The sequence below is a fragment of the Centropristis striata genome, chromosome 8 (assembly GCF_030273125.1).
Source record: "Centropristis striata isolate RG_2023a ecotype Rhode Island chromosome 8, C.striata_1.0, whole genome shotgun sequence".
In the NCBI taxonomy this organism is placed as follows: Eukaryota; Metazoa; Chordata; class Actinopteri; order Perciformes; family Serranidae; genus Centropristis; species Centropristis striata.
In genome coordinates, this window is record NC_081524.1 from 6,850,790 (window position 1) to 6,865,780 (window position 14,991).

The 14,991-nt window shown below is 36.9% G+C and overlaps 1 protein-coding gene across 2 annotated transcripts in view; it reads right to left on the bottom strand.

Moving 5' to 3' along the window:
* LOC131975609 (mannosyl-oligosaccharide 1,2-alpha-mannosidase IA) overlaps positions 1-14,991 on the bottom strand; it is a 316,222-nt gene that overhangs the window by 128,096 nt on the left and 173,135 nt on the right. For both annotated transcript variants that reach the window (XM_059338286.1, XM_059338287.1), the window contains exon 3: positions 8,169-8,284. In XM_059338286.1, the coding sequence (XP_059194269.1) occupies positions 8,169-8,284 (116 nt within the window). The remainder of the gene's footprint in view (positions 1-8,168; positions 8,285-14,991) is intronic.

Consider the following 14,991-nt stretch of genomic DNA (forward strand, 5'->3'; position numbering starts at 1 on the left):
TGTGTGTGTGTGTGTGTGTGTGTGTGTGTGTGTGTGGAGCAGCTCGTCACAATCGGCATCAGGAGCTTGTCTTGCTTGTTTTACACTCATATGGTCAAGATGCATTTCAAAGAATGCAATTTGTTCATTTGGCACAGAGTTTTAAAATCTGCCGTTCCTGCTTTTACTCAAACCCATTAGCTGAAACATGAATAAAAGTGGAGAATTCAGGAACTGTGTTTGGTTTTATTCCCCCAGACGGAACAAGTTGTGTAGAAACTGATCGCTGCTGATCTCCGAGACTGAAACATGCTGCGAATCCTGTCATATCTGTTCTCCTGTAATGCTGTCCTTGTCTGTCTGTCTGCTCTTGTTTCACTGCTAACTAGTAATAGACCGGCTGTCACTAGCGCTAAATGACAGACAGGCCTGAACAGATGAATCTTACAAGCTGTTTTGCATTGTGACTGTGTCTAATGGCATTGTAATGCAATCAAGAACCATGTGTATTACATGAGAAATCCCTGTATGTGTCCTCCCTCTTTCCTTTTCCATATGCTAACTGTGTGTGCATTTCTATAGAATTACATAAAACATTACAACATGGTAATGTTGCCATGCCTTCCTGTGGCACAAACTCCACATTTATAACTCAATATCTGACCAAAACAGGGGCGCAGATGGGATTTTTGAATTGGGGGGTACGAAGCTGTCAGCAAATGATTTCAACTCAATGAGCTATTTTTCCACTGCATGCCTTAACCCAAATATATTTTACATTTACAACAATTTTTAAATGAACTGTAATGAAAACAACAACCAACATATTTACATAAATAGAAAGAAGTTTGTGCATGAATTTCCCAGTGCAGCAATTTCTTGTCTTTCCAGTCTGTCATGCCTTTAGAACCAGTGTTTCCAACGGGATTTTCTTAGACTACCATGGGGGGACCCAAACAAAGTTGAGGGGTCCGGGGCCATGCTCCCCCGGATAATTTTCTTTCTTTTTTTCTTTTATCTTTAATTTTTTCCTAAAAGCCTAAATTTGGTGCCTCTCGCACATTCTAATGCGACTATTCCATGTTAATCACTGCATATTTTAATTAATTATTGTAAATGAGAATAAGGGTTCTTCTGTTTTATTTAAGGTGTCATATTGTGACAGTCTTCTTGTAAATTCTGTGGTGGACTCTGCTAACACATCCATGTGCTCTTATTTTGAAAGCAACATGTGTTTGCTTTTATTTTGAAGGCAGGTCTAACACGTTCTTAGCTAACGCCTTATGGTGTGTTCCCTTTACACTGAAAGTCGGAACTTGAAAGTCAAAACTTGAAAGTCGGAACTCGGAGCATGGAACAACGTTGAATATTCTGAAATTCGTGTAGACCTTGAATGCACCATTAGCCGTACCGCACAAACGCCAGACTCTCTAAGTGCGCTGCAATGTAAATTAGTCTATCTATCAGAACACCGTCCCTAGTGCCATCCGCGGGCATGGACCAAAGTACTCAAGCAAGGTGTCTTCAGTCCAATTATTGTTTTTCTTATTTAAAAACACGTTTTTTTGTTGCTGCAGGGATCAATGCAGTGAGGATCATGGTGCCAATTAAAATGTGTAAAAGTAAAGTAAAATAAAGTGTGAGTTTGCAGTTTGCGAAGGTGTTGTTTATACCGATTGTGTGAACCAAGTAAGTTCTGAAGATGAATTAGAATTAGGGTATACGAGGGTGTACAAGTTGAATCAGACAAAAAAGACTTTCTTACAGAATAACAGATAACATAATTGTGCTTCAGTAGTTGGGTTTGGATATTGCAACTTAGTCCACCTTGGTGATGCATTCACAAACATGATTGAAAGCCAAAGAGTTATTGTCACATTTTTATAACCAGTCTGTTTTTTTTAACCAATCATTTTTTTTTACTTTTAACTCTTTTATTTTCTTTTTTAACTCCAACTCTGATTTATATGGAAAAAGTATTACACCACCCTTTGTTTTCTTCAATTTCTTGTTCATTTTAATACCTGGTACAACTAAAGGTACATTTATTTGGACAAATACAATGACAGTAACAAAAATAGCTCATTTAAATTTACATTTAGTCATTTAGCAGACGCTTTTATCCAAAGTGACTTACAGGGGGAAAAAATGGAAACAATTACGGTATAGTGCAATAAGAGCTTTTAGTGCAGAAATAAGTGCTGGTGACAATTGTAGCACTTATTGCTGCACTAATTGCTCTTATTGCACTATACCTTGAATGTTTCCTTTTTTTCCCCAGCTCATAAGAGTTTAATATAAGAGCTGATACCTAGCCATTTTCCATGGGTTTCTTGTTGATTTTTATTATCAATAAAATCATGGAAAATGGCTAGGTATCAGCTCTTATATTAAACTCTTATGAGCCATTTTTGTTGTTATCATTATATTTGTCCAAACAAATGTACCTTTAGTTGAACCAGGCATTAAAATGAACAAGAAATTCAAGAAAACAAGGGTGGTCTAATCATTTTTTTCCATGACTGTATATACAGTATATGATTTATTGCAAGAAACTAAACATCGATCAAGTAGTTGAATCCTCTCTTAGTCATAAAATGTTTAGATATTACTGATTTTTCTGTAGTTTGACCAACTGGAAACTTTATCCAATACAATAAAACATAATAAGGGGCTTTCACAGACAGGATTTTATGTGTTTCACATTTAATTCACCTAACGTTATAAAAGGGGGAAAAATGCATGAATTGTATTCAAATTAATTTAATCTAAAAGAACTAAAAGATCTGCAACATACTGAAAGCTATACTTGGCTGGTGGAGTAGTTCTACAATCACATTGGACACATACCCATCTTAATCATCCAATTATAAAGGTAAAATGTACAATATCAACAATGAAAATGTAAAATTGACCCCTCTCCTTTAAAATAATCCATCTTTTTTCATTGAAAATGATCAAAAACGGCTGCAGTTTGAATCTAAATACTGAGAACACTATTGACTTCAAGTGCTACATTCTCCTAGTCGTTGCTCTTTTACTGCATGCATTTCCTTAAGTGGTATTTTGATGAAATCAGGACATCAGAACATTTCCTTAGGCTTTTGGCAAGCTTGGTGAACCATTACCAAGTGCATCTGACAGTCTGTATATTGAGCCAGTGAGTTATTTTTTTCTGAGGCAGGCGTGTAGAAATTCAAACTGCAAGAGGTATTTCAGTATCGAAATGATGATATCCTGTGACACATAAATGTTTGTCAAGTGTACTGCTGACTCTCTGAGCTGTTGCAGTTATTTGAAATCTAAAAAATAAAAATAACACACCACTTCCCTTTGTACAGTAGATGTGCAGGTGAGTGTGTAACAAAGCCTCAGGTCTCCAGTAGTGGAAGAAGTAATCAGATCCTTTACTTAAGTATTATGCTGCGTTCGATTGCACTCGGAACTCGGAAAGATCCGACCTCCGAGTCGGAAAAGAACGGCCCTTGAACTTGGGATTCCGACTCTGGAATTCTAGTAGCATCCATGCAGCCCGAGTAGGTGGGAAATACGTGGAAAGCGTCAAAGCAGAATGGCGCCTTTATTTATTTATTTAGCATTTGTGTTACTAAAAGTGTAGGATTACTTTGTAGTGGTATTTGCACTCCCACGTTGTTAATTAAAGAGTTTGTGTGAGCGTAGAAGGGACGAAAAAGCACAGTAAAAGTGTAAAAAAGTTATAGTTTTACCCATATTTAAACTACATTAGTCTATAAGGTGTAATACTGCACTTATTTTTATTATGTCCAGGAAATTGATAAGATTTAATTATATTTTTGTCTCTTAAGTATTTGCAGACAACAATTCCACCCAGAGAGGACACAACCATTTAACTGTATGTTGTACCAGGTAGCTGATTTACTTCCCCAGAATCATTTTTAAATGCTGGAAAGACATCCAAACAAACATCAATTTGTTGTATGTCTTGTATGTATTCCGAGGTTGAGCAATGAAACACATTTACCTCGGAAGTCAGAATTTCCAACTCGGATCTTTCCGAGTTCCGAGTGCAATCGAACGCAGCATTAGTACCAATACTACTGTGAAATGACTCCACTACAAGTAAAAGTCCTGCATTTAAACCTGACTTAAGTAAAAGCACAAAAGTATCAGCATCAAAATGTACTTAAAGTATCAAAATTAAAAGTACTCGTAATGCAGAATTGAGCCACTCAGATTGTTTTATATATTCAGATTATAATATATTATTGGATTATTATAATGATGCATTTATGTCAGCGGCATTTCATTTTTATTAAGATGGGACTTATTTTCACTCCTTAATATACTGTTATGAGGCTTAATTCTAAATGTTTACATTTGAATCACTTTACATTTATTTTTTGTGTTAAATCTCAGCCTGAAAAGTAACTAAAGCTGGCAGCTAAATGTAGTAGAGAAAGTAAAGAATACAATATTTGCCTCTAAATGTAGTGGAGTAGAAGTATAAAGTTACATAAAATGGAAATATTCAAGTAAAGTACAAGCACCTCAAAAGTGTACTTAAGTACAGTACTTGAGTAAATGTACTTATTTACTTTCCACCACTACAGGTCTCTCTCCGTCTGTCCTCACTATACACAGATGAGTCATGACTCCATTCCCCGTGCTGGATGAATGTTCTTGAATTAGAGTAAAACTGGCTGATTTATTTCCAGAGATGAGGGAAGCTCACACTTAGCCGCTGCCCAAAGATGTCATCATTAGATTTTAAAAAGATCTGACATCTAATCACGTCTTTCAAGACAGAAAACAGCCCCTCCACCAGGACATGTAAATTATCTGCCCCTAAAATATCAAAAATATTTTGAGGATTAACCTAATAAGTCACATCTGATTGTCTCAGATGAGATGGAGTGTCAGCCTGGTGGATTGACCCCCAGAGACCACGGCTGGAGGCAGGAGGGCGTGAGGTTGACGGATTGTGGCAGATCAGACCCGAGACAAAGTGCCGCGTGAAGTGTAAATGTGTGTTTGTTGTCTTTATGGTTGCTGACAGTGAGGCTGTTTATCTGCAGCCGTCTCCACTCTCAGGCTGGGAGGGTTTCCACTGCTGGCAGCTACAGCTCCTCATGAAGCTACAGTCATCTGCATTCACAGGGATAGACCGGCCGCAGGGACACAGTGTGTGTGTGTGTGTGTGTGTGTGTGTTCTTGTACTTCCCACATAGTGAGGACAGGAACACATTTTTAACCAACAGAGTGAGGACATTTTTGCAAAGTTGAGGACATTTCGGCCGGTCCTCACTTCCGGCCGGTGTGTGTGTGTGTGAGTGTGTGTGTGTGTGTGTGTGTGTGTGTGTGTGTGTGTGTGTGTGTGTGTGTGTGTCATGTCTGTCTCCACCGGCAACTTCAGGGCCTGAAAAGTGAGTCAATGGAGCAGTGCTTTAAACCTGCATTCTTTCTAATGGCCACCAGGGGGCGACTCCACTGCTTATAAAAAGAGGTCATATTATATCAAAGTCAATGACAAATTGATACTACTTCTCACTTGAGACTATGAAAAGTAGATTTCATTCTAAGCCTATTTCTCGCTTGCCAAAATGAGCATTCCAATCAATATTACAATCTGAATTATCTGAATATCTGTTCCAAATAAGGTAAATTTGGGCACCAAAAAACTAAGAAGGCAACATCCAAAATACCAAACTAAACGCCTCAAAACAGTCGTCAACAAACCAATAGATGATGTCGCTGCATCCACTTCTTTTATACGGTCTATGCTCTCTCCATATCTGCCTCTCACAATACATATGTACCTGTGGGAGTGAGTGTGTGTGTGTGTGTGTCTGTCATGAGCCAGAAGCATCGAGGTATAAAAAGTGAAGGTTTCCTTTGATGTGTGGGTGAAATTAACGCTCACTGTGGATTCTTTATAGCCTCAGAACTGGCGGTGATCAAGATGTTGCTGAGCTCGACGAGATAAATGCACATCATAAAGACACTTTTAGTGTGTTTTAGCCCTGATTATATACTGGGGCTGCTCCCAAGTGGAATAAATATGCATGCAGAACTGTTGGCATGATAATACCTCTTCCCACACAATGTTGTGCTGTTCAAATGCACTGGGGGGCATCATGTGCACTGTGCCACACATGTCGACTACGGTCAACATTGTTTTCTTCATAATAAAACCGAAATAAATATGTCTTGTTTTTTTTAAAGTCTAATTGAGGCAAATTTTGTCAGCAAACAAATCTTTTCAAAGTGTAGGCATCTGACACCTGTCATAACAGGCAGTGAATTGGTGTAATTACTGGCTGGCATCTACAGTGCGACGTTGACAGTCATAATGACACAGTGGAATTTGTAAGCTTTGTGTAATTACACGCCATTACGTAAACCACATTTTATTACAACTGGTTGGAAAACGTGACTGCGACGTGTCCCAGAAATGACCTCTCTCATTGACAAAACCGCCAACAAACTGGCTCTAGACTGTTTGCAGCAAACCACACAAAGACCTGTCCTGGTTGGCACCAGATCCAAACATGATATCAGAACTGGCAACCCCCAGCGGTTGCCGACCCCGTCATCACAGACTCGCTCAACAGAAAAGCCTCTTTTTGCCTCTTCTCTACCTCATTTTTCCTATCTAAAAAACATCTCTTTGAGCCGTCCTCTCCTCTCTTTCTTTTATTTATCACATTTTCTGCCCCACAGAGACCTTTCAGAGCGGCCGAGAATCCCATCAGCCGGTAACACGGCGTGGCCGGTGACCACACAGGAAGCTTTTGATTCCTGCTGGAATGTCCTGAGCTTTGGAAAACGGTCAAACACACTGGACACAATGTTGGAGTTAAAGCACAATGGTGCTGCTTAAAATCAATCCTGCATGCCAGGCTACTGCTGAAAACTTCATTATGTTAATGTGGTGGTCACCTATGAGCCAACCAAGGCTTTAAAGTGAGTTAAAAGTATGTGATGGAAATAAAAATGGTTGAACTAGACCAGAGGTGGGCAACCTGTGGCTCCGGAGCCACATGTGGCTCTTCAGGCCATCCTTAGTGGCTCCATGTGGCAAAATGAAACGTTTAAATTCAATTGATCATTGGTGTGGGCCCAAAGCAATTTGTATTCTTCAATTATAAAAATGTGTAGACTATATATGGCAGTTAAAATGTTTTAAAAACATTTTAGTCCACTAATATGTGCATCATAGCTTCAACTTCTAAATTTAGCCAACTTCTAGCCAACAACGTCTAGTTTTCAAATCTCCTGAGATATTTCTTCAATTTCCAGCCTCTCATCTGCATTTGGACAAAATCATATAGATAAATGCTCATTATGACATATTATTAATGTTAATTTAGACTTAGTAGACTGTTCTATGTCCATTCTAAGGCTCAAAATCACAGTTTTTTCTCTAATTTTGGCCGACAATGGCTCTACTGTTAGTAAATGTTGCCGACCCCTGAACTAGACAGAAGTGATGTGTCAGTCGTGAACGAGTCGGTTCAAAGAGCCGGTTCTTTTAAGTGAACGATGGGTGCTGGCTCATGTCCGTCAGTGAGCCGTTCTTCTTTCTTTTTTTACTTTTCTCGTTAGGAAAAGTACCTGCGGGTTCTGCGGACTTTCAAGGTCCATTTTCAAGCTTTTCCAGGACCTTATAACAGTTGTAAGTTGCATGTTTTAGATGAGTACTTACATGCTAAAAGCACTGAGACACCTAAAACTGTTGGAATGTTGCTGTTTTGCACATTGTATTACATTTATTTTTATTATGTTGTTTGTTTATTTATTATTATTTTTACTCTATACAAAAAATATTTTCCGATCCGATGTGCTGCAAATAGAGATATAGCTTCAGCTAATTATCAACTCCTGTCCCTTGGGCTTATTTTCTATCTGCTTTGTGTAGCAGAGTGGTTCTTCAAGCCAGTTAGAGAGTTACAAGGGATTTTACAACTGTAAATGCAATTGGCTACATCAATGTATTGAAATTTAAGTGATATATGTGTTCAAAAGCAAATCACAAGTCAAAACAGCGCTAAATTTGGCTGAATTATAAAAGGTATAAGTGGTAAAATGAAGAGACATTTGGGAGCCCAAAGAGCCGGATCTTCTTGGTGAACTGAGCCAAATGACCCGGATCAATAAAAAGAGTCCAGATTCCCATCACTACTAGACAGGAACAACGGGTCTCTTACCGAGTTGAGGTCCAGGCTGGTCTGCACCCACTCCTTGGCATCGTTATATTCCTCCATCAGTCCCATAATATATAGCGTGTCCAGAGAGTCAATGATGGAGGCTCCTCTCAGGCCACCTGCAAACAAAGCACAGGAGAAGTGATTTAGTGCTCACGTCATGGAGAAGATTAATTTCCTATTGTGCTCTATTGAAGAAATTCATTTTTTAGTCTGTTCACAGAAATAACATTCAAAACTATACAATTACTGTGGTTGTATGCCTCTGAAGTTGCAGTTTCCTTCCATGTCTGTCCAGACTCATTTGTTGCCATGACAGCAGACAATGCTTTAAATATGGACGTGGCTACAAAGAAGCTTCATACACATGTTCAGCCCTGCAGCTCAGAGGAAGATTTATACAGTCACCACAGTATTTAAGTTTTTGTGTTTCAGACAAAAAGACTCCCCTTCTGTTCCTGAGATTCCTGATAAAAAAAACCTGTTGTTTTTACGGTGAAAAAAAAACGGTAGCTGTGGTTGGCAGAACTTTACCGTAATACGGTAAATACGCTGCAACTTTTTGTAAGATTACGGTAAAATTATATTAGCACTGTTGATTTCCCGTTTACGATTGCCATTTTATTCAGGTTTCTATATACATTCTCAGATTTTAATACATATTCTCAGGTTTCAATATATATATATTCTCAGGTTTTAAATCCATACATATATAATAATTTCCTGAACGGCATGCCATTATATATATCGTCACATTGTTAAAATAATCGCCTAAGTCATTTTTTGTCAAAATTGTTTTTTTTTTGCCTAAATCATCTCCTTATAGCCACCTATGGTAAAATCTCCTACATCCTCAGTTGATCAGATCATGTGATTTTACCCCTTTAAGATAATGGCCTATGTCAAGTGTGTGACTTAAGTGGATTTATTATGCCTAAGTCAAAATAAAATGTGACTTAGGCAATTTTTTGAACATGCCTTTGTGACTTAAGCAAGATATGGTAACACTTTATTTTGAAGGTGTCTACATAAGAGTGACATGAGTGTGTCATCAACATGACATGGGATGTGTCATGAACATTAAAGACACTTTGAAGTAACATTAATGCTCATGATACTTGTCATGTCATGTTTCTGACAGGCTTGTGTGACTCTTATGTAGACACCTTCAAAATAAAGTGTTACCATATCTTGCTTAAGTCACAAAGGCATGTTCAAAAAACTGGCTAAGTCATTTATTTCTCTTAAGTTACATAATTTACACACAGTGTTATTGCTATGCCAATAGCCATCCTTTGTTACATCCTTTTTGAGTGAAATGATCAATAAATGTCATATGTTACACTTTTGATTAAGTTTTTTGTGTTTATATATATATATATATATATACAGTATATATACAGTATATATATATATACAGTATATATATATATATATATATATGAATCACATTGACCTACATTATCCTCCTCAGACCCGGCAATTCATATTTATTCTCTGTGGGGGATATGCCACACGGTTGCAGTTAATATGTTTTATGCCAGTAAGGGAGATAAGTGATCGACTCTATAAATATAAAATGTTATAAAGAAGATTTGTTTCTGTTCCTTTTCCCAGAAGGCTGTGTGTAACATGAACATGTGATGGACAAGTTTTATGTTTTCTACAAAGAGTTTTAGTTGTTCACAGATGAATAAACACTTTAAATGTCATTTTATTTCCTTTCAATGTAGAGTATTATTATTATAACTGCTGTTTTAGAGTGTGGGAGGTGGAAAAAGGGAAATCTCCTGAGACAATGTCACTTATCAAACTGCAACAGGAAACCAATGACTGACTAATAAGGAATACAGGAAACTCCTCCGTGTGAACACCTACTTTTTTCACACTTTTCTCTCTCCACATTTACCAGCATCTGCTTGGTCTTAACATGACTTTAAGCTCTTTTGTGACTGTTGCTAACAGCATGTTGTGTTTTTCTGTATTTGCTTTGCATCACATGGAAGCTGAGCGACAGTATTTCAATCACTAATCTCTGAGGTGGTGGAAGAACCCACCCAGATGGTGTTTTCCTTTGCAGAAACTTTACATAAATGCTAAGACCGTACTTTTGTTTACATCACATATGTTGAATCAGGAAGACTTTCTGTTCTCCCTCCTGGAGTCCATCTATTCATTGAAAATACAATGAGCATGTTTTATTTACAGCAATAACTTTATTTATATAACAGATGAGCTGAGAAAGCCAGTTAAAGTGACATTTATGTTTCTAGATCATTTTTTACTATTTTATAGTTTTATTTATCTATTATTTTTTCTGCTTTTTTTGTGTGTATTTAGTATAAAATGATAGAACTGGATGTAACCCTCTTATATTTTATATTTGCAACCTTTGTTCACATTTGCATTACATTTAAAATTCTTTATTGAGCATGATAGTGTTTTGAAAGGTAAAAAAAAGATTCAAAGTCACTTTTTATGTTGGACCAAAGGACTAAAAAAGACACAAAATGACCAAAAAAGACACAAAGAGACACAAAATGACTAAAAAAGACACAAAATGACCAAAAAGGACACAAAATGAGAAGACAGAATGACCAAAAAAGACCCAAAATAAATAACTAAAAAAGACACAACAACAGACAAAAAAGACCAAAAAATAGAAGACAGAATGACAAAAAAAGACACAAAATAACTAAAAAAGACACAACAGACAAAAAATGACCAAAAAAGACACAAAAAGACACAAATGACCAAAAAAGACACAAAATGAGAAGACAGAATGACCAAAAAAAGACACAAAATAACTAAAAAAAGGCACAACAGAGAAAAAATGACAAAAAGAGACACAAAAAGACACAAATGACCAAAAAAGACACACAATGACCAAAAAAGACACAAAATGAGAAGATAGAATGACCAAAAAAGACACAACAGACAAAAAATGACTTACAAAGACACAAAAAGACATGAAAAGGATTCAAAAATGGACAAAATAACCCAAGACTCCATAGAGTTAAGATTGTGAAAAGAAACAAAGCAGTGAGTACAATGAAAAGCTGACAATTCATTAGTTATTTGACTGTTACATGAGTTCTTTTAAGGTAGATAAGTACTCAGATTTAACCCCAAAACGTTTAATGTTGCGATTAGCCACCGAAACCTGACAGCATCTGTGATAAAAAGTTAAACATTAAAGTCCCTCAGATGCCGAGCTTCTGTAATTGCTGCAGCGATGCTGAATGATAACACTAACACAGCTTTGTGTGGCCCAGATGAAAAGCTTCTTCTCCACGAGATTAAAAGCATCAGCTACAAAGCTTCAGTCGCTCCACTGTAACATGAAAGTCAAGTCGTTTAGAAACCCACCACCAGAGGGGAAAAAAAGAGCTGATACACATTGATTATAGCAAACATTAAGCAGCTGCTCCTGGATTACACCCAGTGTATCGCTCCCTCTGTTAACACTGTGTGTAAATGTCGCAATCGTAGTGTGTAAAACTCGTGTCTGTGTGTGTACGGTTACTATGTGAGTTTCTGTTTTTATGAATCTCATTTGAAGCTATTCATTTCTTTTCACAAACTAAATGAGAAATGCCAAGGGGTGTTTATTCCGTGCTGGTGGCCTTATGAGAGATTGCATGCTCTATTTTCATTTTCCTATGACCAGATATTATGCAAATGCAGCTGAACCTCCTAGAGACAACTCGGCACAAAGGAAAAATAAACATTATCCTTAATGAATTACTGTAAAAAGAGTTGAAGGGGAAATTGTGGTTTTGGAAGTTTAATAACATGAAACTGTGACTAAATAGACTAGTGAATTAAACCGCTCGGGGCCTCACGTTGTAGATTACAGGAGAAAATACACAGAAGCTGACCTGGTTAAATGGGAGATGTGATGAAAAATCTTTATGTTCATGCCTGAGAATAACGTAGCGTACAGTAGATGTAAGCTGGATTGATGTGATGCAACCACGCAGCAACCTGGCACATCAAAGTCTTCCGTTTTCATCAGGAGTTATTGTTAAAACTCACCAAATATGCAAATAATATACCTTCAGGCGGCAAAAACTTTTGACATTTTTTTTGGATTCTGCTTTGTTGCACAAAATTATGTAGTGCTGCAACAAATTACTTTCTTCTAGTTTAATCAGTTTGTTGTTTTGACTATAAAATGTCAGAAAAATGCCAGACTCAAGTTCCCAAAGCCCAATGTGACATGGAGGTTTTTCAAACATCTGCCCAAATGCCAAATATATTAAATTCAATGCAGCATTTTTTTTAAAGCAGCAATACCGACTTTAAGGAGCTGTAAAAAGTTTAATTTAATGCCTTAAATGAATAATGATTCTGTATTAGCTGTGCTTTCATGCCATTAAACCCATAAACAGCAAATAATGAGGAGGTTATTGGATGTTTTTTGTGTTCTAACTAATAAACAACTTTTAGAAATGACCCCAAGCTAAGTGCCTACCTACAACAGTCACTGTGACAAGGCGTGGGAGGCCTGTCAAGCTCTCACAACAAGGGATAATAATAATAATAATAATAATAATAATAATAATAATAATAATAATAATAATAATAATATCTCTATTTATATAGCACCTTTAAAAACAGTGTTGACAAAGTGCTTTGACAGAACAAGCATGGATAGAACTCCTGCAAAAGTAAGAAACCAACAACGAAGAGGAAATAAATAAATAATAATAAAAAAATAAAAAATAAAAAATAAAAAAATATATATACACACATATCCATACACACATACACATATCCATATATATATATATATATATATATATATACACATATATATATATATATATATATATATATATATATACACACATATATATATATATATATATATATATATATATATATATATATATTTCATACTGTAATGTGAATTTAGTAGTTCTCTGGATGCAGTATCAAAATGACCAAAAAAAGACACAAAATTACAACAAAAAAAAGACACAAAATGACAGAAAAAAACTAAATTATTTAAAAAAGCAACAAAATAATCAAAAAAGGCACAAAATTATTAAAAAAAGACAGAAAATTATTTTTAAAAATTGAAATTATTAAATTCAATAGTAATTGAAGGGACCTTCCACACACAACACGGTAAAGTGCCATTCATATAAAACTCACATTAAACTTTCATATCAAGGTGGGGGCCACAAAATATCGTCACGAGGGCCGCAATTGGCCCGCGGGCCGCGAGTTTGAGACCCATGCTTTAGAATATATCTTTCTGATGTCAGTGAAAATGCTATACTGACATGCTGAATGCAAAAGCTTGGTGGGCATAACAACAGTGACCAATGGGGGGCTGCTGCACTAAAAGGCTCAGTTGAATAGTAACTCAACTGAAGTGATCTAAACATCAAACTCTAATGAGTTTAGTTCAACTCCACTCTTTTTACCCTGTCAAATATTTCCATTTTTAATCAATATCCACTTTACAATCCATGCTGCACATACAGAGTTTTTATCTGCATTATAACCCTGAGAGCAAACCTCTCTCCATCACTGGCCTTTCACCTCATTTCTATAGCTTCATGGATCAGCTGAGGTTAACCCGCATGCCAAAGGACACATGGGACGAGGATCAATGACTTGGCTTGACTGGATGATGGCTGCCATATGGTTCAGCCATAAATCCTGCTCTATTTATAGCCTCAGAAGCAGAGAAACAGTGTGCGAAACCTCCTGCGCCGTGCAAACCACTCGTAAAGCCACATTACATTACCAGAATGTAATTTCATCTCATTAGCTTTTTTTTCTGGTTTTGTTACAGTACCCCATACCAAGCCTGTAATCCCGCCGTTCCATGGCTATTCAGATTAAATTTACATTCACATCCCCCAGAAAATAATGAAATAAATAAGTAGTACAAAGAAAATTCACATTTAAAGTTGTCTAGAAACATAAATGGCACACTGTGTAAAAAGCCCCTATGGTTGCACTTTAACTGGCTTTCTCAGCTTGTCTACATATGATATATTAATAAAGTTATCACTGTAAATAAAACATGCTCAGTGTATTTTCAATAAATAGATGGACTCCAGAGGGTTAAAAGATACAAAGAACAAAAAGTAAAAGTGTCAGGCTACAAATAATGAGAAAAAAAAACACAAAATAAGTGTGGATTACTAATTGCACAAAGCAGGAAACTGCCAGGTAGACATTTTTTTCTGGTTTTGTTACAGTACCCCATACCAAGCCTGTAATCCTGCCTTGCCATGACTATTCAGATTAAATTTACATTCACATCCCCTCCCTTTGAAGGCTCATGTGCTGTACTTTGCCTGCTGGCAGTTCACCTCATATTGTCAGCGAGAGGGCAGTGCTAGCCTGAAGCAATTCACATGTAGTCTACATAACTGTAGAGGACCATCTGCCGAGGCTGTGAGGCGTGTCCTGCTGCGTACTGTATGCAGTGTCAGATGTGTGTTGGTGTATGGAGTCAGACAGACTTCCTGCTGAGGTTTAATGTTACAGAGGGAGGAAATGAAGCGTATTTTCAGATGTAACTCAAACTTTTACTGGAGATTTTTGTTGTTGACAGCCTTATCTCTTCCTCAAATGACAAATAGTGATGGTGACAAGTGAGAAGAAGGGTGTATTCAGATATCTAATGCACTCTGGTTATCCAAGCCCAGAGGTAGCTCTCTGTGGCTGCAGGGGAAAGCAGCCGAGTGTGTAAAATTCCTATTGAAAATAGCGCCAAAGCTAAGATGATTGATTGACTCTGAAGATAGACGGAGTGGATCAATCCATCATGGTGTTCTCCTTCAGCCTCCATGGTCTA